Source organism: Caloenas nicobarica, chromosome 7 (genome assembly GCF_036013445.1).
Source record: "Caloenas nicobarica isolate bCalNic1 chromosome 7, bCalNic1.hap1, whole genome shotgun sequence".
Classification (NCBI taxonomy): Eukaryota; Metazoa; Chordata; class Aves; order Columbiformes; family Columbidae; genus Caloenas; species Caloenas nicobarica.
The window spans coordinates 1,700,001-1,727,500 of NC_088251.1; the positions used below are offsets into that span (position 1 = coordinate 1,700,001).

A 27,500-nucleotide genomic window follows, 5' to 3' on the forward strand; every position below is an offset into this window, starting at 1 on the left:
GCCTCAGCCACGTCCAGCACGACCCCATCAACAAGCTCCGAAGAAGCAGCAAAACATCAAGATTTTCAATGAATCCTCGCACCTGTGAACGCGAGTGGCTTAAAATTATCAAAACGCGTTTTGTTTTGGAGATGTCTAAGTCAAACCTCTGCATTCTTATAGCACTGCGGGTGCTGCACGGGAGCAGAGACCAAGACAAACGTCCCGAGTCTGCAGCCGCCTCCCCTGCTGAGGCACCAACAACGACCTGTTGGTATTTCTACAACGCCGTACCTACAGGTTTAATGATCAGGTACAGGAATCTGCTCCAGGCTTATACTTCCGAAATCTCATTCTAGGAGCAAATGTTCTTGTTTTGTTTCAAATATGTCAGTTTTAGGAGCAGGGAATAACTGCAAAAATGTAAAAATAGCTTTATAACGGCTTCATGAATACTTTTAATGCACAAAAGAACTACTATAAACATAATATAAGAGACATGCAGATCAAAGCAACTGAGAAACATTAACGACTATGCTGTTCACTTCAAACTCAGGCAATTTTTTCATATTTTATCATTACTTAATGCCATACAACATCCTTTTCTGTTCTGGAAAGGACACAGAATAGTCCTTCCAGAGAGAAGATGCACCAGCTGGGCTGCAATTTCTAAGTGATTGGGCCAGAAAATTAAATTTGTATTTTTCCATCTGAGATAGAAATAAATGAGGGACTTGTCTCTATTTCACTTTGTCAGAGAGCTGGTACTCACCACAAAGTTTACCTGGGTGCCTTCGAAATTCCCCTCATGAGCTGCAATCTGCAGACTGAGCTCGGGAACTGAGCTCTGCTCTCACACGGCAATAACAATCCCACCCAAGGGCCACGCGTGACAAGAGACCACAACTGCCCATCATCTGAGCTAAAGCTGAGAAATTACTGCAGGTGCACGCTTAAGTGGAACTTGTGGTCCCACCTCGACCCTCTTTTTTCCCATTTCTTGGAGTTCTTGTCTGTTCGAAGCGCCACAGCGGATGCCAGGCCTGGGAAGGTTGCTCCTCTACTTCTTCAGAGAAAAAACCAAACAAAACCGTTAAATTCAATTTACCTCAATCTGCCTTGCTGGAACTCAACAAAAATGCAGCCTCCCAGCTGCTGCTACGCTCCAGCTCTTCTCCTGACTTGTCCTGCTAACGAGACGCACAGACCTACCCCCAGTTCCTAAATAAATCAGAGAAGATGTAGTTTCCTAATTACACTGGGATTTCAGAAGGGTAGGCAGGACCATCTGGTCATGGTTAGACTGGAATGGGCAGGGAGGTTCTGCAGAAAACTCCAGAAGATTTACGGATACGCTGGAAGTGTCATTCTGGTATTAATGAACTCAAAATATAAGGTGAAGAAAAAGGATTCAATCACTCACAGGTGTTGATAAAGCAAGATTTCCAACTTATACCTACAAATTAGGTTTACTAACATCAATATCTCCAACTCATCACGACCCTTGGTTTGAGGTCTTGGCTCAGGATCATCAGGTTTAAAACTAAACCTGGGAGTGCTGCTGACCTACAAATTGGGCAGCTTTGGAGAAATCGAGTGAGAAACCCAAACCAGGAGCTCAAATGCCCCCAGCCCTCCGTTCACACGCACAACCTAGAACCACCACGAAGTCAACGTGAAGCTGTGGGCTCTGAACTTCATCCGTATGTCCTATAAGATTTTATCATCTCAGGGCTCCAAGATGCTCCTGTGATGTAAATGGGAATAAATCCATGGATTTTGATATCATCTTGTGTACAATTGATTCTGCAAACTGGAATTTGTTATATTGTCTTACAAACACAGACACATTTCCCCTCTTAGGCTACCACACCATGTACCACAACCCAGTCCACGAGGACTCACCCATCCTACATCCACCCATGAAATGGGGCAACACTAAACCAGGTTATTTTGGAGAAATTAATTGTGTACCTCTTGGAAATACCACTTTCAGAACGATGGTTTATATTGACACAGATATTCTGGTGGTTCTCTGGGCAGGCTGATGACAAGAGGACCAGGCCGAGACTGGGACAGGGAGCCTGGGATGCGCCATCATCTCCCGTAGTTTTCGCTGCTTCAAGCATAACTGCTTTTCCTCTATAATTCCACTTAAAATTACAAAAATGAAGTGTTTTTACTGTTTCATTTTTCAACATGGCCCCAAACAGCCACTGCCAAATGACCAAATGACTCCCAATCAAGAAATCTGAACCCTCGGTTGTTTTGTGAAGATTGTGTTGCCAAAGATAACCTGCCCTAGAAAAATTAATATATAGCACATGCAATGCAAATGTGCTCTGCTACGTGAACAGAGTACGAGAACTTCATTTGTCTAAAATATGAATAGCAATTTGTTTAGATTTCTGTAAGTTTCTTTGTAAATATGCAAGTTAAAAATAATATTCATTAAATTGCTTAACTGTAATAAACTGTAACTATTTGCTTACTGCATACAAATTAAGTCAGTATCAAAGCACCAATTTTCTTTTTAGTTTGTATTATTTTATTATTGAATTAAAAATATCTAATGTGTGAAGCTAAACACTTACATAGCACTTCACGAACACTAATTCACAAATGATGTCACATTTTTTCAAGGCACATATGAAAGCAGCGCAATTAATTCCTAGAATTTTCTGGCTTCAACCTCAAAGGTAGAATTTTTGTTTGGTTGGTTCGGTTTTGGGTTTTTTTGTTTTCGTTTGTTTGTTTTCTGTTTTTCTTTCATTTTTAAGGAGCACACATCTAAGCAGTCAGCAAAACAACTGTGAAGACACGAAGTGTGATTTCATGAAGTCACTCAGCCTCTTGACTGATCACGGTGCCATCGCACACGGCACACAGCTAAACGAACTGCAAATTTGAATTCCCGAGATTCATATTATTTAAACAGACATCCTGGAAGCAAACAGAGGAGAAGTCCTATCAGTGACCTCTGATGGTTTTTCAGAGACGAGAGTTTGCTAAATTAATAGGCAGCCCTAACGTAACCACTGTTTTTGGAGGAAGTTCTTGGAGAAAGTGCAGAGGAAAGTCTCCAAAAGGCAGAGAGGGGCCCCGGGGTTATTAATAATTAATATTTGGGGTGCGAGAAGCAGGTGGGGTGGGGGAAATGAGCACAGATGCTTAAACACACCCTGTTCTGCACCTCTGAAAGAACGATACGCTTTTCCAAAGCATCTAAAAAAATATTACAGGGACTTTAATAAGTTAGTGAGGTAAATAAATACACATTTGCCTGACCTAACAGCCCCGCTATTTTACGTAAATCTGCATTATCAGGAAAATACTTCTTATGCTTCGCAACCTGCCACAAGAAAGCGGCTGTTTCCTCATCCCGACCCTCCGCCAAACCCAATGAAATCAGAACAGGCACAAACGTGTTTATACAACGTTAAAGGTTCACGCTAAGCTGAAAGCAAGGAGGAAATTTGACTTTCAGATTGACAAACATATATTCTGGTGTCTGCAACAAAGAACACGTCTGTGTACTTCCCCACTGAGAAGTTGTGTGCGAATCCATAACAAACCCTCTCGGAGAGACACCGCGATCCCTCTCCCTTAAAGCATGGTCAGAGTTAAGGTCAGAGCACCCTCAATCTGAATTTCAGATCTTGACTTTTGTTGCCTTTACTTTTTCGTTTTGCATGAAATATGAATGATGTTCCCCGAAACATTTGGAACCTTCATTATAGGGAAATACACATAATTTTATTGCTTGCCTGAAAACGTGTGGCTTCGGTCATTGTTCACCCACATAACGACAATCAGGAGCTTCGAGCAAAGTGCTAAAATATAAAAGGCCACGTTCATTCATGTATTGGTCCAAGCTGCAGCACTCTAAAGTACATCAAAAGGTGTTAATGGTTTCAATATTTATCTGCTGCAGGGAAGCACTCTAAAAAGAAGACAGAAAAAAATTTCTGCTAATGGCTGTGTCTCTCCATTAAAATGAAAAGCTTAATGCATCTTATAATCAGAGGACAATTTGCAAATCATTAAGAGAAATGTAAAATTCCATTAAAATACAAATCAAGAGTCCCTCTCTGGACTAATAATCTTTTTGATATTATTTTGCATTTCACTATTTCTGTTCCCAATATCCAGGCACCACAAATGATCAGTTCTTGAACATGCTATTTACCACAGCCTACTTCTTTAACGAGAGACTGCGAGAAGTATAATCTGCTATTCAGAGCAGGTACTAATGAAGAATTCCATATATTCTGAAATTTAATTAAAACCCCAAAGATTTCAAATTAGATGCAATTTGAAATGCCTGGGGCAGAAATACATGCACTTGCGTGGCAAGGGTATCACGCTGAAAGTTGATACCGTAATTGGTCTTGATGTATTTTTGTGTTGCCAGGCTGAAGCACAGAACTCATAACCATATAAAAATTCTCTGTAGATTACCTGCTCATTGAAAATGCCATCACTCAGGTAGTTCTCTACTAAATTACCATGCTACTAAAATGCACAAAGTGATTCGAAGAGAAGAGTGGCACAGCTGGTCGACGCTGCCAATGAGTTATGCATGCGTCGACGCTGCCTTTTTTCTTAGTAAAATATGCTCAGCTGAATATTAAAATATAATTGGCATTCAACCTAAGTAGCTTAAACCATTTTGTTATCTTCTTTTAAACCGATTTGGCTCCTCCACAGTTATTTTCAAGGATGCGATTCACAAACTAATGACACCATCACATTCAGCTAGATTTGTACTATTTTACATTTGTCATAAATAGGAACAATTTCTACAGCCTTCTAGGGATGTCCTTTAACACTGACTCCTCTTGATCATCAAAGGCCCAATTCATGGGGAAAAAAAAAGAAAGAAAAAAAAAAAAAAGAGTATGCCATTTATGTTGGTTCTTGCATATTTTATTCCGAGAAGAGTGTGGGATGCAAATTTCTAGTGAAAAGTATGTTTTTGCAGTTAAGTAAGTCCCTGTTTTTTTCCCAGAATATACTGGTCAGCTCTCACGTTCACAAACTCTGAAAGGAGATATAGCAAAATGTCTTGGAAATAGGTCAGAAAGGGGCATCCTGAGGTCAAGCAGCAGCAAAGTATCTACATTAGAAAATGGCTTCTCCTCAGCTGAATTTACCTGTGTACCCCTTACAGGCCGTTGTAAATGCCACTATATGTTCATTTTCTGAAAAAAATTAACAATGGTATTTAGAAACAAGGTGATCATCACAGTAACAATCACATTAAACACATTACCTTTGAAATACCAAACAGGTTAAATGTATGTGAGTATTGACGATATTTCCCATCAATAAGAAGAATTAAATAAACTTGGATGAAAGTTCATTAATAAAATAGGTGTGGGGGCTACATTTATAAAATCTTTTCCTTTTATCTTGATCATATAGGTTTTTATTAAGTAGGGGTGTAAAGGTTACACGGGGCTGCATGTGTGGCAAGCAAGCAAACAAATCAAAGGAAAAATGAATTAAATTAAACTTATTCCTCATAGGTCTGCAATGCGAGCAGGTTGCCGAGGTCTGGGGCTTCGAGGGAAGATGACGACCGCATGACTCTGGGTACAAGAAACCTTTTTCCCACACTGGTATTTGTTTTTTTCCACCTTCAATTCTTATCTTTTTATCCGAATCACATATACAAGCAGTAATGTCAAAAGTTACCAGGTTGGCCAAGGTATTTCTTATATCGTGGTCAACTTCTTCCTTTTATTTCATGGAGGGAGGAAGGATCAGATTTTGAAAATAGTGACTTCATAAAGAAGCATTCCGTGCACGCAGCTTTTACAGCTGCAGATTACAGTGAAACCATCCTGACTTTGGTCCAACCGGGATGTCACAGTCATAGCAAAGATATATATGTGTGTGTGTGTTTGCGTGTAAATATATATATATATAGAAAGAGAGAGCGCGAGCAGATATTGCACTTCCATCTTCTTCCATCCCACCAGGGCCATCGTGATCAGAGGGCAGCGAATTCATACAAAAAAGCACAAGACACCAAACACAAACCTTCCCCTTCAAAAACAAAGCCTGGCTTGAGAGCAATTTCGATATTCACGCATCTCTGCAGCTATTTCACAGTCACCACGACTTGCTCCAATATCCCCAAATTCTCCAAGAGCAAGGAACTTTTTGGCATCACACGGTGACATCGTCCAGGTGAACATCCACCCACCCTTACGCAAAAAATAAACTATTTCGATAACACTCCTTTAATCTGACTGTGGCCTATTTGTAATTAATGTGAAGAATATTGACAAAAAAGGATTATCCTACTGAAAATACAATGCATTTTTTTAATAACGGACCTTTTCGCTGTCCCCCAGACTCAGAGTCTTTCCAAGGTCCCACCTCGGGCCGTGGTTACTCCACAAGGCTCCACCAAAAACCCACCATGCCCCCAAATCGCTTGGCCAGGGACAGTGGCAAAAACGACATTTGCACCTAATAAGGCCTGAGAATTGTCAGAAATGGCTTATATGTATATAGACAATTTACCCTATAAACAGTAAACTCAAATTAAGAGTACTCCTTAACATAGACTTAAAACCACACAAGCTTCCACTAAAAATGATGGGAACTTAGCTCTGAATTCAAGAGGAACTGGGTCAGGCATTTTGTAATTACCTCCATCCAGAATGCTTGTTGTTGTTGTTGTTGTTGCTTAGTTTCGTTTTTAAATACAAATAGTTGATACAGAGCAATGGACCAATCAGGCTGGAGAAAGAATTTGAGACTGGGTTACTTTTGGATTTCGTTGTTTTCGTCTTTGAAGGTTGGAGAGGATTGATTTCTGTTTGAAAAAAAAATGTAGAAAAGTACTGGATTGTAAAAATCCATTAAAAGTCTAGCAAAACAGTGACTTTCTGCTTATCAAAACTCTTCTCACATGAAATGGTAATAAAAGAAGGTGCCAGTCTCTGGAATTTGAATTTTGTGTTGGCAGACAGAAGTACGAAAGCTTGTCATCTCTTTGCACTTGAATCTGCCATGTCCAGATATGTGAAGTACTAACGTTTTCGAGCAGATTATTTCACGTTACTTTAAAAGAATATTTGCTAAGAGCCTAAATAGAAATGTATTTGCATGTCTGATGAAGCTGCAGGAATGAAAAAGGGAAAGTCAGAAACATTTCTCAATTTTTTTTCTTTAGTGAATTGAATCTCTACTACAAAATTAAGAGAATTTCACAAATCGCTGCATAAATAAATGGCAAGAATGACATTTTGCACTTGTCCAGGAAAGGGCAAGCCTTGCCTCCTCCTCGGCACGTTACCCAACAGCACAATTCGATTCTGCAAAATATAGATGTAACCTGGTAATACTGGTAGGTTTATACTTTTCCAGTTTAAGTTCAATGAATTTTCCATTTTCACTGGAAATAAGGTAAACATGGAGAGATGCTACTGGGACCAGTGGGCTCCTGGAGGTCTTTGTGTAGGCTGAGTTTGCCGCTTTTCCTATTGAGGATGGTTCTCCTCTGAATATGGCATTTACAACATTTCAGAAAAAAGAGATCACCATGGGACTAAGTAAATGTGTTGCCCCTGTGCACGAATGTACCTGCAGCACGGAAATATGTACTTAGAGAAGTTCCAGACAAACCCAAAACCACTCGTCTTGCTTTAGCACCCTATTTGGCTGCATGTCATTCTAGTAAGCTCCAGCCACCTAGCATAGTTTTGATATTGCGTATGTATTTATGTATACTAGATCGTATTAGAAAAGTCGTTTAAGCACAGGTACAACTTATTTTAAAAGGGTGAAAGAAGCTATAAGTCATGCACAGGACTGAAGAAAGTTAACACTACATAGGACTGACATATATATGCCTCTATAGATATGTCTCTCATATTCACAGGCAATCACTTTAAGAATTACATGTTAATAAAGACACTAATATTGTGAAGGTTTCATTCACTTTAGTATTTACTGTCTTGCTAACATCATTCTACGAGTTAGCAGAAAACTCTCAAGTTTAAGACGTACTTAATGCTTATGGTTACATTTTCTACTAATGACCTAATTTGCCTACAGCTCATTGAAATAATTCAGAAGTCAAATTCATCGTTTCCATTCCTCACCCTTAACTCCTGTTTTTTCCTGTTCTCCTCAAGGCTGCAAATCACCCACACATAACGTTGCACATTTTTTCATGATATAAAACAAAGCCACACAGTGACCTCAGGACCGACCAGGACACCTGAGTGTCCTCCTGCTACTCCTGCTCTTCTCAGCAATCTTTTCCACACTTTCTCCACTTTGAGCCTCAGACCTTCCCCCTCGGCTTCTGCGGCTCCTGAAAAGTACTTTACTCATTCTAATGTTTTAAAGAATGACATTTTTACCAACCATTTCTTTCCTACTGAATGTGAGTACAGAGTTGCCATCCTATTATCCATAAGCTGGCACCTGAAGCTTCAAACTTTCCAGCTTTACCAGGCTTTATTGCAACAGAGTCAATGATTTTAATGATTTTTTTTTTAATTTTAATTTGCAATTTAAAGCAAGGGAAAAATAGATCTGTATTCATCTTAATACTGAAAATGCTTTTCTTATTCAAAGAATCTTTACATATTGAAAAAGTCTTTGGCTAAAACATACGTGAGAAAAATTTCCTCGTAGGCTAAACTGCACACTGTAATGAAAGCAAGCAGCACAGGCACGAAAGCCACTTTTTTAAACATAAACATTCACAGGATGCCGCATTTGCCGTCTCAGAAGTAAGCAAATTAACAGCCCCACAATCTCCAGAAAACTTGTGATTTGAGCATTCCAACCAGAGGAAAAAAAACCCAAACTTTGGCTTTTGCCAAGTTGCAGCCAGAATGCATAAAATCTACTTTTCTTTCTTAATTTGCTGATTTTTTTTTTTTTAATAAAAAAGTGCAAAACCAGTAAAGCAAAGAGATGCTACTGTGTGCCACTGGCAGGAAGGTGAAGGAGCAATCCAAACACAATTAAGCGCAAGATTTTCTGCACAGGTGCTTTCCAGAGGGATCCAACAGCACCCGCAGCACCTGGGCAGGAACCAAGGCCGGGTCCAGCTCCACAGAAAGTGAATAGTTTCTTCAGCCCGAAATCGGTATTTTACAGAATGCTTTGCCATCCTTTGGCAGGGACTTTGGTTTGAATTTCTGGAGGATAAGGCTCCCAGGAAATTGCAGGGTAATTATTGATTACAGGCCTGGGTATGGAGCAACTTGCAGGGAGCACGGAGGTACTACCCGTTTCTTGGAAGGCTCTCAGCTCCCATTATGTATGAGGTTTTTCATCAATATCCCTTCTTGCATGAGTAACATCCATTGTGCACGGGAAACCTCAGCTGCTAATCTGGCTGGCAAAGTTCACCTCTCACATCTCCATCCTTGGGTTGTTCCTCCTCCACTTTTTTGTGCAGCTTTTCTCTGCCTTTGGTTTGCCAAGCGACACCGGCACAGCCGCTCGCAGACCCGCAGAGCCCTCCTCCCTCGTGTAACTCACAGTTTATTTGAAGAAACAGGGGGATTGAGCCAGACTGAGCCCTAAGGCCCAGCTTTGCGTCAGGTCTACGCCTCCGGTACAAGGAGCCGACTGAGGAATTCCAGACTCGAGCACATAGAAGCGTGGTTTTTGCAAAGCGAAAGGACTTCATGGGGTGGGGACGGTGGGGTGGCACGCAGAGCAGAGCCCAGGGGCTGCTGCTCGTCGCAGGGCAAAGGGAAACTCTCCAATTTCCTCCGCTCCCGTTGCTCTAATGAGCCATCTGGTCTGCGAACACACAACCTCCCGCACCACCGCGTCCAGCCCTGCAACGCGTTCTGCAACCGCGGCAGCACCGTTATAAAGCACAAATGAAGAAAAGTCAGGAAATTCACGACTGGCCGATTTTAACTTTGCCTTTTCCATTGCACAGCCCCGCAAATCAAGCAACTCATGCAGAGGCTTCAAAACAATAACAGGGTCAATTTTCTTCTTCATATAAAGGGGGCTAATGATCATGACACCTTAAGACTAATTAATCTCTTTCCATTATAAATGCTCAGTGATCTTTCCGAGATGCAACACCTTGAAGTTATGCTGCAGAAAAGTGGGAAAACTCAACTTTTTCTTTGCTTGATGAAATTCTACATTGAGCACTGGCTGTGACACAAATTGTTGAAAACTCCAGTTTTTCAACCACATTTTTAAAAAAATATTGGCTGCATGTGGTAAACTGGACAGCCAGTAAGCCAAGAACTCCTGGAGGTGTTGGGAAACCAGCTTCAAACTTCTCCTGTCTGTGCTACACCACCAGATTCAAACCTTACCACCAAGTGGTAAAATACCTTTACTTTCTGAACCTGCAAATCTCTCTGCTTTTGTTGTCTCAAAGTTGATTGTCACTGTTTTTCTCTCCAAAAGGAATCATGTCCTCATAGCTGGCACAAAAGTAGCTGCGGAAAATTGACTATGAATTGAGAAGTGCTTCATCCCGAAAGCACTTTACACCTTTTTGTTAAATGAGGAACCTCTTTAATGTGTTCAGCATAAGCAGAACTCTTCCTGTCCTCAGATGATGCTACCACAGGGAAAAAAAAAAAAAAAGAAAAGATATTAAGCACTGATAAAGAAAGAAAATATCCAATAGTCACTCCTGAGCACAAAAGCACTTGATGACGGAACTCAAGTCACCTAATTTCAAAGAACCACACTAGAAGTGGTCGTATTTACTGGGAAGGGGAGAAGAGAAGGGCCAAAGGTTTTGATGCCTCGCGAGGAGAGCTGCTGATCAACGGAGATGTAAGAAAATCAGTGTGACGAGAAAAAGCCTTCCCGGCTTCGGATCCTCATGCTCTCACTGATGTTTATTCTGCATTTTTAAGTGCCTGGAGAAATGAATAGGCACTTTCAAATGTAAATGCAAAAAAGTAAATAAATATAATAACCAAATTTCTAATTTAGTAGTACTGCAATTCTGACTTGCAGATAAATTGAAGTGTACAATGTAATCCATTATAATGCGGTTTTTACTTTACCTTTCTACTAAATAACTTTAAAAAATAGTTTCTTCAAATTTTTGACATGTATTTCCACATTCCTTCCACTATCAATTTTTTCTATTTTCTGAAAGTATTACTAGGAGAAGAGAAGAGAAATGCTATCACATCGTTGTGACTTGAGCCAATTTATTCTTCATTAGCATTTCCATTACGTATGTGCCTCCCCCCCATAAAACACACGCACCTGGTCTCAGTTGAAGAACAAATAACTGAACTAAATAAAAAAAACAACCCTGAACCTTCACATGTTATAACTATCCAAGCTAAAAAGAATTCAGTAACCCATTTAGGAAAATTATCGAAAGCAAAAGCATTACTTGAAATATTTTGTAGTCTTCTGGTGGATAATTGAGAAGTGGAATTTCCCTGATGTTATTCAAAGACAGGAGGAGCAGCACGAACTACTTCCAGTCCAACTCTGCCCACTCATGTTCACCCCAATCGTAAAGTTTTCACAACAAAGGTCTTAATTTCATCCCAGCTAATAAAAAAGTCCTCCAATGATAATTTCATCACCTAGAAGGCCAAACCTTCATGAGGATTTTGGCAATTCATCATAGTGTCATTAGGTCTTATTCTCCAACACATTCATCAGATGGTTTGGCTAAAACTTCTACATGAATTCTTTTAGTAGTTGATAAAAATGATGTTTTTATCAAAGTTAGAAGGAGACAGTACAATACGCAATTAAGTTTTAAAGCTACTCAGTACCCACCCTGTAATTTGACTATGAAAGAAGTCACACAGAAATGTTCATCACATGGAAGAATAAAGTACAGAATTCATCATTAAAACAAAGGTGCTGTGCACATGTATTATAACCCTTCCACCTCCCAAAAGCAACAGCCTGATTATCTGCACAATGCTCTGCGCAACAACTGCATTTTCATTTTGTTGTTCTACTTGCGGCTGCCATTAGCTAATTAAGAATAAGAAAGCGTAACAGCAAGAAGAAACCTGCTATTTATAGGAATTTGAATAAAAGCAGTAATTAACAGCAGACAGGTGAGCTCTTGGAGATATTACTTGCAGAGGCGTTCCTGTCAAACAGCCCGTCCTTTCCAGGGTAAAAGTGGCCATTGCTTTACACAGGTACTGATGTACAGTCCCTGTGCCTTAAAATACAAACCTATGCACGCGTATTTAAAGGTGTCTTTCACCTTGAACCACAAAAAAAGAAAAAGTAAATATAATCTAGAGTTTATACAAAACCAGGGCTATCTTACCCCATGTCAGGTAGAGGAAACTAGTGGTTTTTTGGTGCTATATTATTATGGAATCTAATTCAATTAAAAAGTAGATCTATTAAACAGATGCTTTTATTCACTGGGAAATGATGATATCCATGGACAGACCAGAAGGCACTGCAGAAAGCAGACTTCTGAAATTTTTAAATAATGAGATCTACTATATTTCAAGTGATTGACTTCCATTATCAAGTCTTCAGGAACACAGGCAGCAAATGGGGAATGGTCAGGAGAAACTTTTCTCAGGTCTTGTTTTTATCTAAACACATGAGTAGCATAACTTCTTTGTAAAAATACTTGTTCTTTGTTTAAAAAAAATCCAAATAGTAACTACGATAACTTTGAGGAATCAAAACACTTATACGACCTATCCTTGACTGATTCCATGGCACTGGTGAGGTGTCCATGGAATAGAGTTGGACTCGACAGGATGAGAGGAAACGCCTCAAGTTGCGCCAGGGGAGGTCGAGGTTGGATCTGGGGAACAATTTCTTCCCCAAAGGGCTGTGGGGCATTGGAACAGGCTGCCCAGGGCAGTGCTGGAGTCACCGTCCCTGGAGGGGCTGGACAGACGGACATGAGGTTGTCAGGACATGCGGCAGTGCCAGGGCTGGGGAACGATTGGACTCGATAATCTTGAGGGTCTCCTCCAGCCAAAATGATTCTATGATTCTACGTCTAAGCCTCAACCCCCCAAAAAAGCTATTTTAAGTCCATCATGACCTTCCCAAAAAGCTTTCTGCCCTTCAGCTATGTTCATACCCAAACCTTTCAGCCGTCAACCATCGGGAGCTGAACCGCACCATTTTGATCAGCATTGACCTGGAATTAGGGAGACGGGAGCCAGCCCCACCACGACCCACGGGCGCGGGGAGGGGACGGGCGGCCGCGGCACCGGGCACGGACCTCGGCGGAGCAGCGGGTGGTGGAAGGGCGGCAGGGGCAGGCTGGGTGTCCTCTCTGGCTGGCAGAAGTAGGCCCGCAGCCAGGCCGCGCACTGCCGCAGCGGCTCCGGCGGCTCCTCCGCGCCCTCGCACAGCTCGCAGGCGGCCCAGGACTCTGCCCCGCTGCAAGAGAGAAACGGGAAATCATAATGAGAAAAATTACAAAAGCGAATATTCACAATATCTACCTTAGCAAAAAAAAAAAACCCAACCAACCAACCAACACTAAAATCATCGAGAGAGTCAGGCTTGTCCAGCCTGGAGAAGGCTCCAGGGAGACCTTATAGCACCTTCCAGTACCTAAAGGGACCTACAGGAAAGCTGAAGAGGGACTTTCTACAAGGGCCTGTAGTGACAGGACAAGGGGCGATGGCTTTAAACTGAAAGAGGGGATATTTAGATTAGATATAAGGAAGAAATTCTTCCCCCTGAGGGTGGTGAGAGCCTGGCCCAGGCTGCCCAGAGAGGCGGTGGCTGAACCATCCCTGCAGACATCCCAGGCCAGGCCGGACGGGGCTCTGAGCAACCTGAGCTGCTGCAGATGTCCCTGCCCATGGCAGGGGGGCACTGGGTGATCTCTAAGGTCCCTTCCAACCCAAACCATTCTGTGATTCTATGATTCAATCTGGAGTCAGACTCCATCCTTTTGTCTGCTTTTGATAAAGGTGAAAGGATTCATAACAGCTGTATCAAAAACACATCCTCATCACCTCTAGAAATGGAATGAAGATGCAAGGTTGCTCAAACCTGTAAAAAAAATCCATAAAAGACTGGTGAGAGGAAAATGCTGTGCATTAAGTGGAAAATGTCAGGGAGCAAGAAAATCAGCCAAGTCCACGGTAGACGACGCATCCTCGTGCCTCTGGGATGATGGAGGTGAGGCTCCTCCTCCACGTCCCCCAGGGACACAGTCCCGTGTCCCCAGGGAAAGGGGGAAAGGAAACCACTTGCTGCTGAACCTGCACCTTCCTCTGCCCCCCTTCCTTCCAGTGACAGTGGCAGGTTTCTGCTTTCCTCCACTTATTGAATTGGAAGGAAGCAATTGAGAATTCATTTGATTTTCAATGGCAGCTCATGCTTGCAGGACACTGAAGAGCAAAGCAAGCAAACAGAAAAAAAAATAAACCACACCTGCAAACAAAAACGTATTTGTTCCCTTGCTACTTTTTTCTTCTTTTCCTCTGGAAAAGCAAAGTGTGTACGAGAGCAACGAAAACGTGAACACTGGACCTGCAAATATCCAGCCACATTTCCCGACCCGTTTGCTTTCAGTGCAGCAAAGCAGCGCTGGTGAGGGGGTGGTGGTTGGTGATCTCCTGGCGCTGGTAACGCTGGTGGGTATCTCTCAAAACTTCAGAGACCTGTTTCAGGGGCCTGATAAACAAACAGAGCCCATTAGCAATGCACCCAAGAGAAACGATGGGAAGACTGGTGAGGAGACAACGTCAAGGGTGACTGCCAAAGCAATGAGCCCTGCCAGTGACCTTCTTATATCCAGCACCACCATGAGCCGCCCCAAAGTTCTCCAATTATTGCAGCGTTCTTTCCTCCAGCTGGAAATACAGCCAGGCCCCCAAACGAGAAATTTCTCAATGGTGTGCTGCTAAAACTCAACTGCATAGTCTTCTGGTGAGAGGTTGGATGTGTCACAAAGCAGGAGAAAGGAGAGAAAATTGCAGAAATATCAAAACACACGAGAACCTGAGACAACAGAAAAAAGAGAAAACCAGAGCAATTCTGCTACCAAGATATGAGGAAAGAGCAAATTCCCCCGTATGCTTGATTGTGCTGCAAATGAGAGCGAAAATATTTTGTTAGTGCCCTTCCAGCAGAAAGCCGAAGAAAATGAAACTTGTGATGTACCAGTAATGGCATAGAAGACACCAGGTCTGCTTTTGCCAGAATGCACCTTTGCAAATAGACTGAATGGCTTCACGTGCCCCCATTCCTTTTCTGATTAATTGCTAACCACTGAAGGCCACGTAATTACCGATCAGAAAGTGGCAGAGAAGAAGAGGGACACGGAGGCGGAAAAATTAAAATATTCCAGTCGCACAAGAATACGAGTTGATGGCTCGGAGAAGAGACAAAACAAAAATGGAGACTCAGTTTTGGATGCAGTTTGCTAGAAATTAAGTGCAATTTTACATTTCTCCTTTTATTTACCAAATTAATGCTTTTGATTGTCCCTTTTTTTTTTTTAACGCGTGTGAAGAAGTATCAATCTGCTTTATAAAACTGCTGTCTACTTTATGTTATTTTGCTATTTAATAATCTTTTTGCTAAAAAACCAGTATGAGAACCTGTGCGTAAACTTTTTGCGTGAATTCCTACAGCATGGACCTCAAACCAAGCTCTCAACACCACAGATAATCCATTATTCTCCACATGTACAACACTCAGCAGAATATGGCTCAGTTTTACTGTGGATTGTTGGAGCTACGACAATATAATAACTACAGAATATAATAATGCCTCTGAAACCTCAAAGAGAAGTTGGCAGACTTTTCTGCTCCATTTATCCAGAAGAGCATTGAAAGCACTCAAAACTCCAGGAACCTTATGTTTTTCACATCATCTTGTTTCGCATTCTCAGGAGTCTGGAAATGATTTGGACTGTAATATCATCATAAACCCGAAATACCCGGTCTCCTCGGTGCTCTGCCAGCAGACGGCCCCCAGCAGCCGCGCTCCCGGCTCTGCTCCCACCGCCACAGCACCATAATTCCTTCCTGCTCCAGCAAAGCACCAAACCACCGGCGTTTTCCCCCGAAACAGGTGGGAAGCAGCAAGCCAGCATCGCCCCGAAGCCTCAAGGTAACTGTCAGGCCATTAGCTCCTTAATTAATGTAAGGAACAGAATCAAGGTCTATCAATGTCTTCAAGAAGACATGGATTCCAGTGGCTGCTTTGTGTACCACAACAAGGCTTGGCCATCCCAACGCGTGGACACGTCCCCTGCCGTCACAGACACATTCCTCACTTCCACCAGCTCTTCCCTGGCAGGACTCTTTGGATAATTGTCTTAATTTCCTTTTTATTTTTTTAATTACTGCTTTTAAGAACAGTGCCTTGCCACCGCTGAACATCTCCAGATGTTTTTGCTGAGACCGTTCTCCCACCACTGCAACACCAGACACATTCACAGCCCCTGACACCTCCATGGCCACCTTGGTCAAGGCAGCACAAGCTTTGCACGACAAAAATGCCTTGCTTTCCAAGAATGCACCGACTTCTTTTCCTGTAGGATACCGGGTTGATTTGCCAACATATATGCTGAGAGCTTCAAATTGGCAGCGAGTTAAAAAAAAAAATCATATTAATTTTGCTTGGCTAGAAATGCTAACAACTATTCCTGGGAATTTGACAGCATTAATAAAGAAAAAGAATGAACATAACTTATGCATGGGTGTCTGCTCCTGGCCCTCCTCCCCTTTCTCTTCCCGAAGCTGCAGAGCAGCTCTCCTTCCACAAACTGCCTCAGCATTAAAAATTCAACTTAAAACACCAGCTGCCTTTTAAAGGATTTTCTCAGGCTTCAAAGCCACGCTTTGGCCCAACTAAACCATACGTACGTTTCAAAAAAGCAAGGCAGAAGTGGTCTCAAAACATTCATAAGGAGGAAAGGAGAGCAGATAAACTACATCATGGGAAATTTCCCCCCTTGTGGGCAATTCCTCTGCTCAGCATTGGGCTCCGTGGGAGGTTTCTGAACACCCTGCTCCACACGTTGGTCTTTGAGCATCTCTAACGACAAGACGGACAGGAAAAAAGTTAGTTGTACACCATTAAACAAAAATATCCATCCAAGAGTCATATTAACTACTCGAGCCTAATCTTTAGCAATGAACAAGAAAAAGGGGACCCTCTCTTTTTGACGTCCTGCCCTCGGTGATCCCCAAGCTGCCAGCGGCACATGAGGTGACAACCAAGGGGCCGTTTGTTCTGTGCCTCACCTGTGGGAAGCTGATGTCTTACACCTGTGATCCAACAAGACGTAATTTGTCCTTTTATATAGGAAAATAAAATAAGCATATTCATCTAAAAATGCAAGAAACTAAACAGAAGGTGTAAGAAATTTGACTGCTTTACTTTTGCCCTGGAGAATTTAATTATCTTTCTTTTAAAAATACCAAGAACTTTTTTTTTTTGCAGAGTGGCTAGAATAACGAGAAGTATTTATTTAAAATGCAGTAGTCTTATTTAAATCACACTTTCACTGGAGACTGTCATTGCACTTGTTCTCCTTAGTCAATTGTGTTCAGTGCTGCCCAAAATTCAAAGTGGAGGTTTTTGTATTTTCACTTGGTGAACAAGCAATCATTACTGTAGGGTTTTAAGGGTTTTTTGTTTTCTTAAGCTGAAACTTTTTTGTTTGTGTTAACATGCCAGCCAAAACCATGCGTGCAGTCAGTTAGCTGTTTGTCTGAAGTTTGCGGTGATGTTAAATGGATGTTCAGCTGCAGGTGGCTGACTCATCTACACGGCTTTACAATGTGATGCTTAATTAAAACTACATACTCCTCAAGCAGAAAAAAATCACGCTTGTTTTAGGATATCTAAAAATGTGTGTGTGTATATATATATATATATATTTTTTTTTTTTAAGACTGAACAAACCAAGGCAGCCGCTGGGCTCTCGCATTCATGCAGCTGAGGTGTCTTCTCGAGTCTCTTCTGCGACTTCTCATGTTCGCATGGGATGAAATGAAGGAAAAGATGGTTTTAGCAGAGGGGGAGGAAAGCAGAACCACCACCTGTTTCGGTTTAACAGGCTCCTTCCAAACCGCTTGCCAAGAACTGGAAGTTTCTAACCTGTTTCCAAGATAAACATGTAAGCAGCAGATTGGCTGCAGAACCATCCTGAATAGCTCAACCATGATGAAAACCTGAGAAACGCTGTGAGAAGCCTCAGTGGGCAGCCATGTTCCAAACTGGTATGATTATAATTATTTATTCTATTTCTGAGCTGCTTTTTGCCTCAGTCAGTCCTTAGCAAACCTTAACAGAAACACAAGGTGGACCGTGAGCTGTGCAATTTGAAATAAAGTGAATAAATCACAACGGCTCTGCTGGCAACTTCATTGCGGTCAACCTAAGAGCTAGCAGCTTCACTGGAGTAAATATTATGACAATGTTGTATCAGCACCTGCAATAATATTTATATATTTATTTGTATATTTATAAAATATTTGTATACATCAAATATAATCGGTCGGTTGAACATAACGTCCAATGCTCACTTCCACCGTTGTAGCCACACACACCTGAATGTTTTACCCCCGATAACGACCTCACCCTCTAGTGTTGGCATAAGAAGAGGTTTATAGGCTGCTTCAGGTGCTGAGCTAATGAAGAGTCCCCTTCATTTCAGTTTGGTTAAGATGCAAACCAAAAAAGCTCCCGCAACACAAACAAAAATCGCAATTCCCTATGCAGCTGCTCCTAGACTGCAGCCAGCTAAGGGCCGCTGGTACGTGTGGGTAGACTCAGATATTGCATTATTATGTTACTATGATAACTACAACAGTTATGTTCCAGATAACAGCAAAGACCTAAAATAAAAAATCAATAGGAAAAAAAAAATACATGGAATGGATGTTCTTACACACAACTTCCCAATCTCTTCTCATAGAAATTAAGAATCTTTGCCAGGCTGTTACCTACTGAATTGTCTTTTGACACCACAGTACATAGAGCGCTGGAGATCACTGGGTTTGCAATATTCTACTATCTTCAGGTATGTAGAAAGTGAACACATTTGGACACTCAACCACATCACATTCTATGTTTTTGTCCATCATGTTCCCTGAACAAAAACCATAAGCACTTTTCTTCATTAGCAAAACATTATATATCATAATATAAATAAATTGGTTGAACTGAGAGGCTTTTGGATTTTGTTATGACCAGAATGCTGTAAAACCAATCACCAGCCATACTCTTCATGATGCAGAGGGCACAAAATCTCACCAAATCATAGAGTCACAGAACAGTTTGGGTTGAAGGGCCCTCCCCAGCTCCCCAGTGCCCCCCTGCCATGAGCAGGGACATCTGCACCAGCTCAGGTTGCTCAGAGCCCCGTCCAGCCTGGCCTGGGATGTCTGCTTGCATCAAAATCAACATCTCAAGCCCATGGCATCAAGCTCAACAGGCGAGGGAAGATGGGATGAATGCAAAGGAGGAAAACCAAGCAGCAAACCCAGCGCTTGCAGAAGACACGATGGGCAGAAAGGAGCAGAAGACAACGACCCATCTCCAAAAGGGAGCCCCGACCTCCCTGCACTGCTCCCGAGGCTCCCCAGCACCTACGGCTTCATGATTCACAACCAGGACAAACACACAGAACTACCCGGCAGACACAGACGCTAAATTTTAATTAAACCTGTAACAGAAAACATTGCAATTTGTCCCTGGAAATCTGAAAGCACATTTATAGGGTAGCACGACACTCAGCATCTCTAGTTGGACAAGGCTGGACGAAGTAGGAAGAATTACTGTCAGTGGGACACATCTGTTTGTTCTGCTCCATATTTTGATACTTCTTACTAATCTGTGCTTTAAATAGGTCCAAAGTTTATCAAAATTGCCATATGTCCAAGAGGGGGGATGTGGGTGGACTTCTGAATGGTTTTTATCCGCATGCCAGGGTTAAAAAAAAAACCTGAAAAAATGCAAGTTTTTTGACATCATGGTTATGGAAAAGGACCTTAGAGAAGGAATCTGCCCATGGGTGGAGAGGAAAACATTTTGGGGAATATTGCCCAGTTACAGTAGAATTCTGTGATCACCTTCAGAGAGAGTTTAGGATGGAGCCAGAATCCCTCTGTGAGGCACCTGGGGAACAGAACAGCCCTCGGAGCATCACGCGGGAGTCTGAGCGATTGAGACCAGTGAGAACAAAGGCTCCTCGGGGCATTTTCCCCAGGAGATGCCAGGCTGGAGCCCAAAGACCAGACAAGCCCGTGAGCACCTGCCTGTCCTCCGGGTGCTGCTGATCGGGGTTATCACCCCTCGGACAGGCTGCAGCACCCACCAAAGCCACCATTGGTTCGGGATGTCTCCTGGCCCTCAGCATCCACGATTAAATCATGTGCCAGCTGGGCACATCATGTGGATCGGGCATCTCCACGGCTTGGGGTCATTAGTACAATTAATTGTGACATGCTCCTAAATCACAGGCAATTTCTACATTTGCAAGAGAATTCACTGTTGATTGTCTAGGATCTGAAAGGGAGCTCTTGTCATGAAGCAGGTATGAGGGGCAAGTACCATTTAAAAGGTTATGTACTTTTTGATTTTTTTAAATAGTATTTTTAAATAGCATTTTCTTACTTAATCGGCAAATGATTGAAGACAACTCACGCATGTGAAGTCACCAGAAGTCACGTCTGTATAAAAAGCTGCCCTGTCTGAAAAGCAAAGGTTTCCTGTCCCTGCCTTACACCTCTGTGTCTGTGCTTGTCTTAGCAAATCATTATTTTCTTAGAGAAATAGCTGGTATGTTACTTTTCAAATGGAACAATCGGTAACGATTAGAACACAAAAATTAACATGAAAACGAGACTCAGTCATGCAGCGTTATTCTTTACATAATAAACACAGACTTAGCTGGCATTTTTACTGAAGCCTTCATTGTGAAATTAAATAAAAATGTATTTTATCAGCACCTAAACGTCATTTAAATAGTCTTTCTTTGATAGATGAAGGCTAAAGCCACCCCAAAACTGCAGATAAATTATCTGGTCTCTAATGATTCCAAAACGATTACAGGATGCAGAGCAATCTCGTTAAATTTTATTCAAAAGCTTACTACACTTGTGTTTTCTCTTATTTTTCTATCAATGAAACCCATGAGGTTTAAGAACAATTCATTATGTATGAGACCCAACTTACAGTGCTTGACTGTTGATTAATAGGAAAGTTTGCTGTATGTACATTTGCAACATTAGATGCATACAATATGCTAACTTATTCTTTCACCAAAGCTAATTATTTACAAAAATGACTACTTGAGACTACAATTTATTAAATGCATGCATCCAGTCTCAATTTGGCCCCAAAAGACAGTCTGGAATGAAGATCTTTTACTTGATGTGACAACTTCTGGAAACAGTGTTATTAATATTGTAAATGTGGCAAATAAAGAGTTCAAATAGCCGTATGTCTGTGTTGCATTTTTTCCCCACAACTGAATCAATGAACAAAGCAGCTTTTTAGGTTTAAAATTCATGGGGAAGCACACCCTTACATAGCTTAATTTAGCCTGTTACAAATGAAGTGTTTGTATGATAGCAGCAAGAGATTAAAAAAAAAGGATGAGAGCTGCAATAAACAGAAACAACACCCCAATTCTTGCTGAACGACCCCACCACAGCTCCTTTTCAGACTTATTTAGAAGAAATTAGTGCATTTATGGAAGAGCGCAAGAACTCAGAACTGAGGAAGACTTATTCCTTGCCATACAGCCTTTGCAATATTTTCTCCATTCTGTTTTTATGTTATTGAGGATTTAAATTCTTACGGATCTGACTGGCCGGAAATTCTGCATTAAAGTGGTACCTCTCTTTTAGCGTGAAAAAGAAGCAGCGGCGCAAAAATTTAGCTATCAAATACAAATGCCAAATAAACAGATGCAGCTCTGAGTAAAATACATCGCTATCCAAACGGTCTGGTCTTTTTTTCTGGCTCTTGCAATTAAAGATGTGAAGTTCGGGTACCGAAGAGCGGTTGGCTGAGGACGGACACGCAGCCCATGGCCGCTCCTGCAAACACTTCAGAGAAGGGGCTGAGACTCCTGTCTTCACATGCCAAGATAAGGAAAATCAATGTCAATGCCCCAAAGACTCAAGTGATAGCACTGAAGGTCATTAAATGCTACTCACTGCCCTGTACCATTAAAGTTTTGATTGGAATCCTATACAGAGACACACAGATTTCAAACAAGATCTTGCCCTGGGATGCGGCTGTGAGGCCGCGGAGGAACCTTCCCAGGAACACCAGAAACACCTTCACAGAAAACAGCACTATGCGTGGTCTTGGCTTATTGTTCCTGAACCTATTTATTGTGTTTTCAGAGAAGTGGATCTCGTTATGGACAAAGATCTCTGAGAAAATGGAGAGATGCAAGGCCAACCACTAAGGAGCTATGGTTCTTCACCCACCTGAGACTTCTGCTGTGTGTCCCAATGCCCCAAACTCTGCCTGGTTGCCCACTCCATGCCAAGCTCCTTCCCGCTCCTCACGGTGCTCTGTTTCGATGTTCTGCCCTTTTTTTACCCTGGCCACCACCCATCCTCCTGAACTCACCTTGCTTGGACCATCTCACCACTACTCGTTGTCTGACCTTACAGCAGATTCCATGGTCCACCTCTGTGCTGGTCACCAACTCAAGTGCTCCTTTCTTCCCATCTCCCAACCACGTATTTTCCAGACTCGTTCCTGTTCTCTCCAGATTTCATCCTGCATGTTGTGCAGTTCAGAAGTTGTTCAGAGAGGTCAGGAAAACTGGAGATAGTTCTGGTGCTCATCAGCACCGTGAGGTTGTATCACCTTGGTGCTCAGCCCCCCAACAGCCCAGAGACCTCCTTGCCCAGAGAGACCTGTTCCTCCTCTGGGAATAAAACTTGTCAAAGACCTACAGCTGGGCCATATCTGAAGAACAAAAATATTCCTAGTGTTAGATGGGCCTTCTTCATAAATATTTCTGTTTCAAATCACAGAATCACAGAATGGTCGGGGTTGGAAGGGACCTCTGGAGATCATCTAGTCTAACCCACCTGCTAAAGCAGGTTCACCTAGAGTAGACTGTACAGGAATGTGTCCAGGCGGGTCTTGAATGTCTCCAGAGAAGGAGACCCCAAATCAGTGGGTTTGGCAGCAGAACGGCTGGAAGATTTGTCTAAAAAAAGAAAAAAAAATCCAATTTCTGCCTATCTTCTCATTGGAGAGGACCAACCTGTTCTACATTGAGAATGGGGGAAGTCAAACGCATGCCCAAGAGACCCTCAACCAGCGACAATTAAGCAGATGCTTCCCATGAAATGCTTTAAAGCAAAAATCCAGCTGAGTTCCAAGCAGCAGCACACTCTCACCCAAGATGTCAGGCAACATTAAGCATAGGTGATATCATCAGTTCTATCTATAATTAGGTTAAAAGAAAGTCAGTTAATTTTAGCACTTACAAGAAATTGTTACAAAACATTTTTTTCCTTATATAAAAGAACTCTCCCATCAGACTTACGAGGTCGGATTTATCGCAGGCAATTAGCTGTGTTAGGGCTGGCTGGGGGGACCCTCGAACCGCACACCAGGGTCCCCTCGCCTCTCACCCAGCTCCCGTTTTCGGGTATTCACGCCCCTCTCCCCGCTATTTCCCAGCATCATCTCGGACAGGAACCCCACCACCTCTGCTCTGAAGCAGACCTCATAGTAATAACCCAGTTCCTAACTGGTATCTGAAGTAAAATTTACATTTTTTCTACATATCTAAGATATAATCCCAATTATGCATGGGTTTTAAAAAAGAAAAAAAAAAAATCCTAAGGCAGTTAAAATACACATTACACTGCAAAACCCCTGGTCTCTGATCTCCACTGGTGCACGGGGAAGTTGAAGGAGGAAAACTTCAGGCCGAATTATCGGAACTGGGCTCTGACTTTGGGTGCCCACCTTGACGTGCGTTAGTGCATGAATTCCAGATGAAAGCGAGCACCAAGAATTATCATCAACAGCACCGGCAGATACTGCAGCCTATTAAAATGAATTAAGATACAGATAAATCAGGAACCTCTTAAGAATTCAACCCATCAGGCCATTTTTCAAACCAGCTTCCCAGTCTGGCTGTGATGCAGTCCCTGCTCTCTGAGCATCTCCTGGCAGGACCAACCGTGGGCTCATCTGATGCCCAACGTGCAGGATCTCCCATGGGGTGCTGGGAGACTTGGACAGATTTGTGCATACAACCTGACGTGCCACAACTGGAGATGCGCTGCCCATCTGCTGCTTGAAAGAATTACAAAAATATTTTCCGCCGTTATTTTTTTAAAATCAGGTATAAACATTCAGAAACCACAGAAACAAACACCGGCATCGCATGAAACCATCATGAAACTTGCCAAGATCTGGGTTCCTAGGAGGTGTTCATCACCCGAAGTTTCAGGTCAACATGGGCTGAGGTCAGGACGCTCAGAAAAAACTGCTAATACATGCCAATTAAAACAGCAGAATTAATAAATACATTCTTTCCAAAGCTTTTCTGATAGGCTTTGGGATTGTCTCCTACATGCATTGGCAAGATCTTTCCTAAAATAGCATCGCCCAGCGAAGAATTTGCTTTACTACTTAGCAATTAGGCCCCAACCCCAGAAATATAATGGCAGGAAAACCAAAAAAACCGCAGCATTTTCCTTCATTTTAATCAACATTTAGCAGTACTGCTTGTTTGCAAGGCACTGCAGTACCATAGGTCACCTCGTTGGAGGTTTTGTGTAATGACACAGAATGAGGGGAGACCTCAACCCTGTCTACAAACTACTGAGAAGAGGTTGTACCATGGAGGGGGTTGGTCTCTTCTCCCAGGCAGCGAGTGATAGGACACGAGGAAATGGCCTCAAGTTGCACCTGGGGAGGTTTAGATTGGACTTTAGGAAAAACTTCTTCACGGGAAGGGTTGTCAGGCATTGGAACAGGCTGCCCAGGGCAGTGCTGGAGTCACCATCCCTGGAGGAGTTTAAAAGACATTTAGATGAGGTTCTTAAGGACATAGGTCAGTGCTAGAGTTAGGTTAGGTTATGGTTGGACTTGATGATCCTGAGGGTCTCTTCCAACCAAAATGATGACGGAACACTGGCCCAGGCTGCCCAGGGAGGTTGTGGATTCTCCTTCTCTGGAGACATTCAAAACCCGCCTGGACGCCTTCTTGTGTAACCTCACCTGGGTGTTCCTGCTCCGGCGGGGGGATTGGACTAGATGATCTTTCAAGGTCCCTTCCAATCCCTAACATTCTGTGATTCTGTGATTCTGTGATTCTATGATTCTATGACACCCCATTGCACGTGCACGTACGCAGAGCAGACGCAAAGCCGTATCTGAGGAGGTTTTGGAGCAGAATGGGGCTCCCACCACCAGCACCGGTCCCCAGCCGCCCACCCCTGCTGCGGGTGCTCCCGCATCTTCCGAACCGGGAAGGAAAGCTTTTTTTCTCCCGGGTAACCAGGCAGAACCCAACCACGGGACTGGAAAAACAGCAGGGCACATCGATAAAACCAATAAAAATACCGTTTTCAAAAAACTGCTGTTATAATTAACTACAATAAGAGTCTATAAACTGCTGGTTCAAAAGCAGCTGGTTGAAGACTGAGGATAGGAACTGGAATTTAAACAAAATCTCCCCTTCACCAACCACCTTGGCCTCAGCACGACCATTGCTTCGCCCACCCTCCTGCGAACCTCTGGATCCCAGTGGGATGCAGGAGCTCCGGGACTTCTCCGCGCAGAGGTGCTGCCGCAGGATGTGGGCCCGATGTGACCTTAAAATCACATCCAAACCCCCCGCGGAGGACAAGGCGGGACCCAGTGGGATCTGCGAAACACAGCCCTGGCAGCGGCACGTTCCTGCGCTGAAACCCCACCGAGGCCCCGCGGCAGGAGAGACGGAGGCGCTCGCAAACCATCCTTCCAGGATGAGACAGACAAAACTACTTTACCTAACTCCATTTCGAATTGTGCAGAGATATTTCCAAGCCTGCTTTCTCTCCTTCTCCCCTCTCTCTTCGAAGTGGTGAGCGGTGCCTGGAGACTGACATCCCCCAGGCTTTAGGTGCATCTGCATTACAACCCCATTAGCTTGTGTACTACACTCATTAATAAATAAGCTTCCCACTTAAGTGCCTTTCTTGTAAATTGGTTTGTTCTGTTCCATATAAATAATAAAAATTTCTCTTATCAAGTGTGGTGGATTTTTTTTCCTTTACCTATGTACAGACACTATAGTAATTTAACCTAAGAAGCCATAACATTCCTCAACATCCCTTCTCATCTGTCTGTATTTACTATGGCAGATGCAATATGATAAATATTTACCATAAAATAATATCTTTAATAACTGGCATAAACATATTGACCATGTGTCAAAAGTAAAAGAAAAAAACCTACTAAATGGATAGTTATTGTAATTGTATTTTAAAACACTGAGGTCATATTTCGTTTTGAATCCAAGCTCTTAAAATGTGCTTTCTGGCAAGGACAGAATGATAAAAGCCTTAACAGTAAACAAACAAACAAAAAAGTACGTTATCATCGCAAATCACTTTTCCAGATTACTAATACTGCAATAAACAAACTGGATAAAAACTTTGTTTTAATCAGAAATACTGTCACTGGCTTTGAAAACTGCAGCTTGAAGTTAAAGGATGCTACAATTCCGCTCTTTGCTCCAATTTCCGCCCCCAGCAGCACCCACGAGCCCCTCTGCGCATCCCCCACGCCCCTCCTGCTTCCGCAGACAACCAGGCAGAGAAATACTTTAAATTGCCATTGCATACTTTTTAAAATTAGTTTTGAAGACACCTATATTAATACAACACACAATATATACACAAGAACAAACAAAGAAATCCTTGACAAGACAGCCCTAACCATCTGAACGATGCAAACCGGTTTATTTAACTCAGTATATGGGAAGAAGCAAAGATAAGCTTAGCAATCTCTCTCAACCAGATTTAAAGATGGTTTAACCCAACACATGGTTTATGCACCGCGAACTCGAATTTTAGAGTTCTCAACTCATGGTAACCTTGCCGAGTACAACCTGAATTTCCCTTCAGAGGGAACTAACACTTTAAATCAGTGAAAACCACAATACCAAGCACAGCAAACTGAGGACAGCCCTAAATTTGAGGCAGGCCAAGCGCCGACGCTCACCACGGTGCATCAGACACTGCCCACGCGTGTTTGCCACCAGGTAGCGCTGACCATCTCCAGCTCACGTCAAGGGGGGAGCGCGACCTCCTCTGCCTGCACCCCGGCTGCACCTGAGCCTGGTGGGGCCGGACGGGCCCGGCAAAGGCACCGCAGGATTAACCGAGGGCTCTGTTTGTCTTCAGCAGTCCTACCCTGGACTCCGGCAGCTCTCTCGTCCCCCACGTTGACCAAGGGGCTGTCGGCACCTCCAAAACATGGGATATAAACACCACATCCGCTCCCACCGGGGACACCACTGACAACTAGCGATGCCCGTGCAGGTACAAAAATCAAACTTCAGGTTGACA

General features: G+C 42.7%; 1 protein-coding gene across 2 annotated transcripts in view; it reads right to left on the minus strand.

The window, feature by feature from the left end:
- MGMT (O-6-methylguanine-DNA methyltransferase) overlaps positions 1–27,500 on the minus strand; it is a 282,254-nt gene that overhangs the window by 19,339 nt on the left and 235,415 nt on the right. For both annotated transcript variants that reach the window (XM_065639151.1, XM_065639152.1), the window contains exon 4: positions 13,193–13,353. In XM_065639151.1, the coding sequence (XP_065495223.1) occupies positions 13,193–13,353 (161 nt within the window). The remainder of the gene's footprint in view (positions 1–13,192; positions 13,354–27,500) is intronic.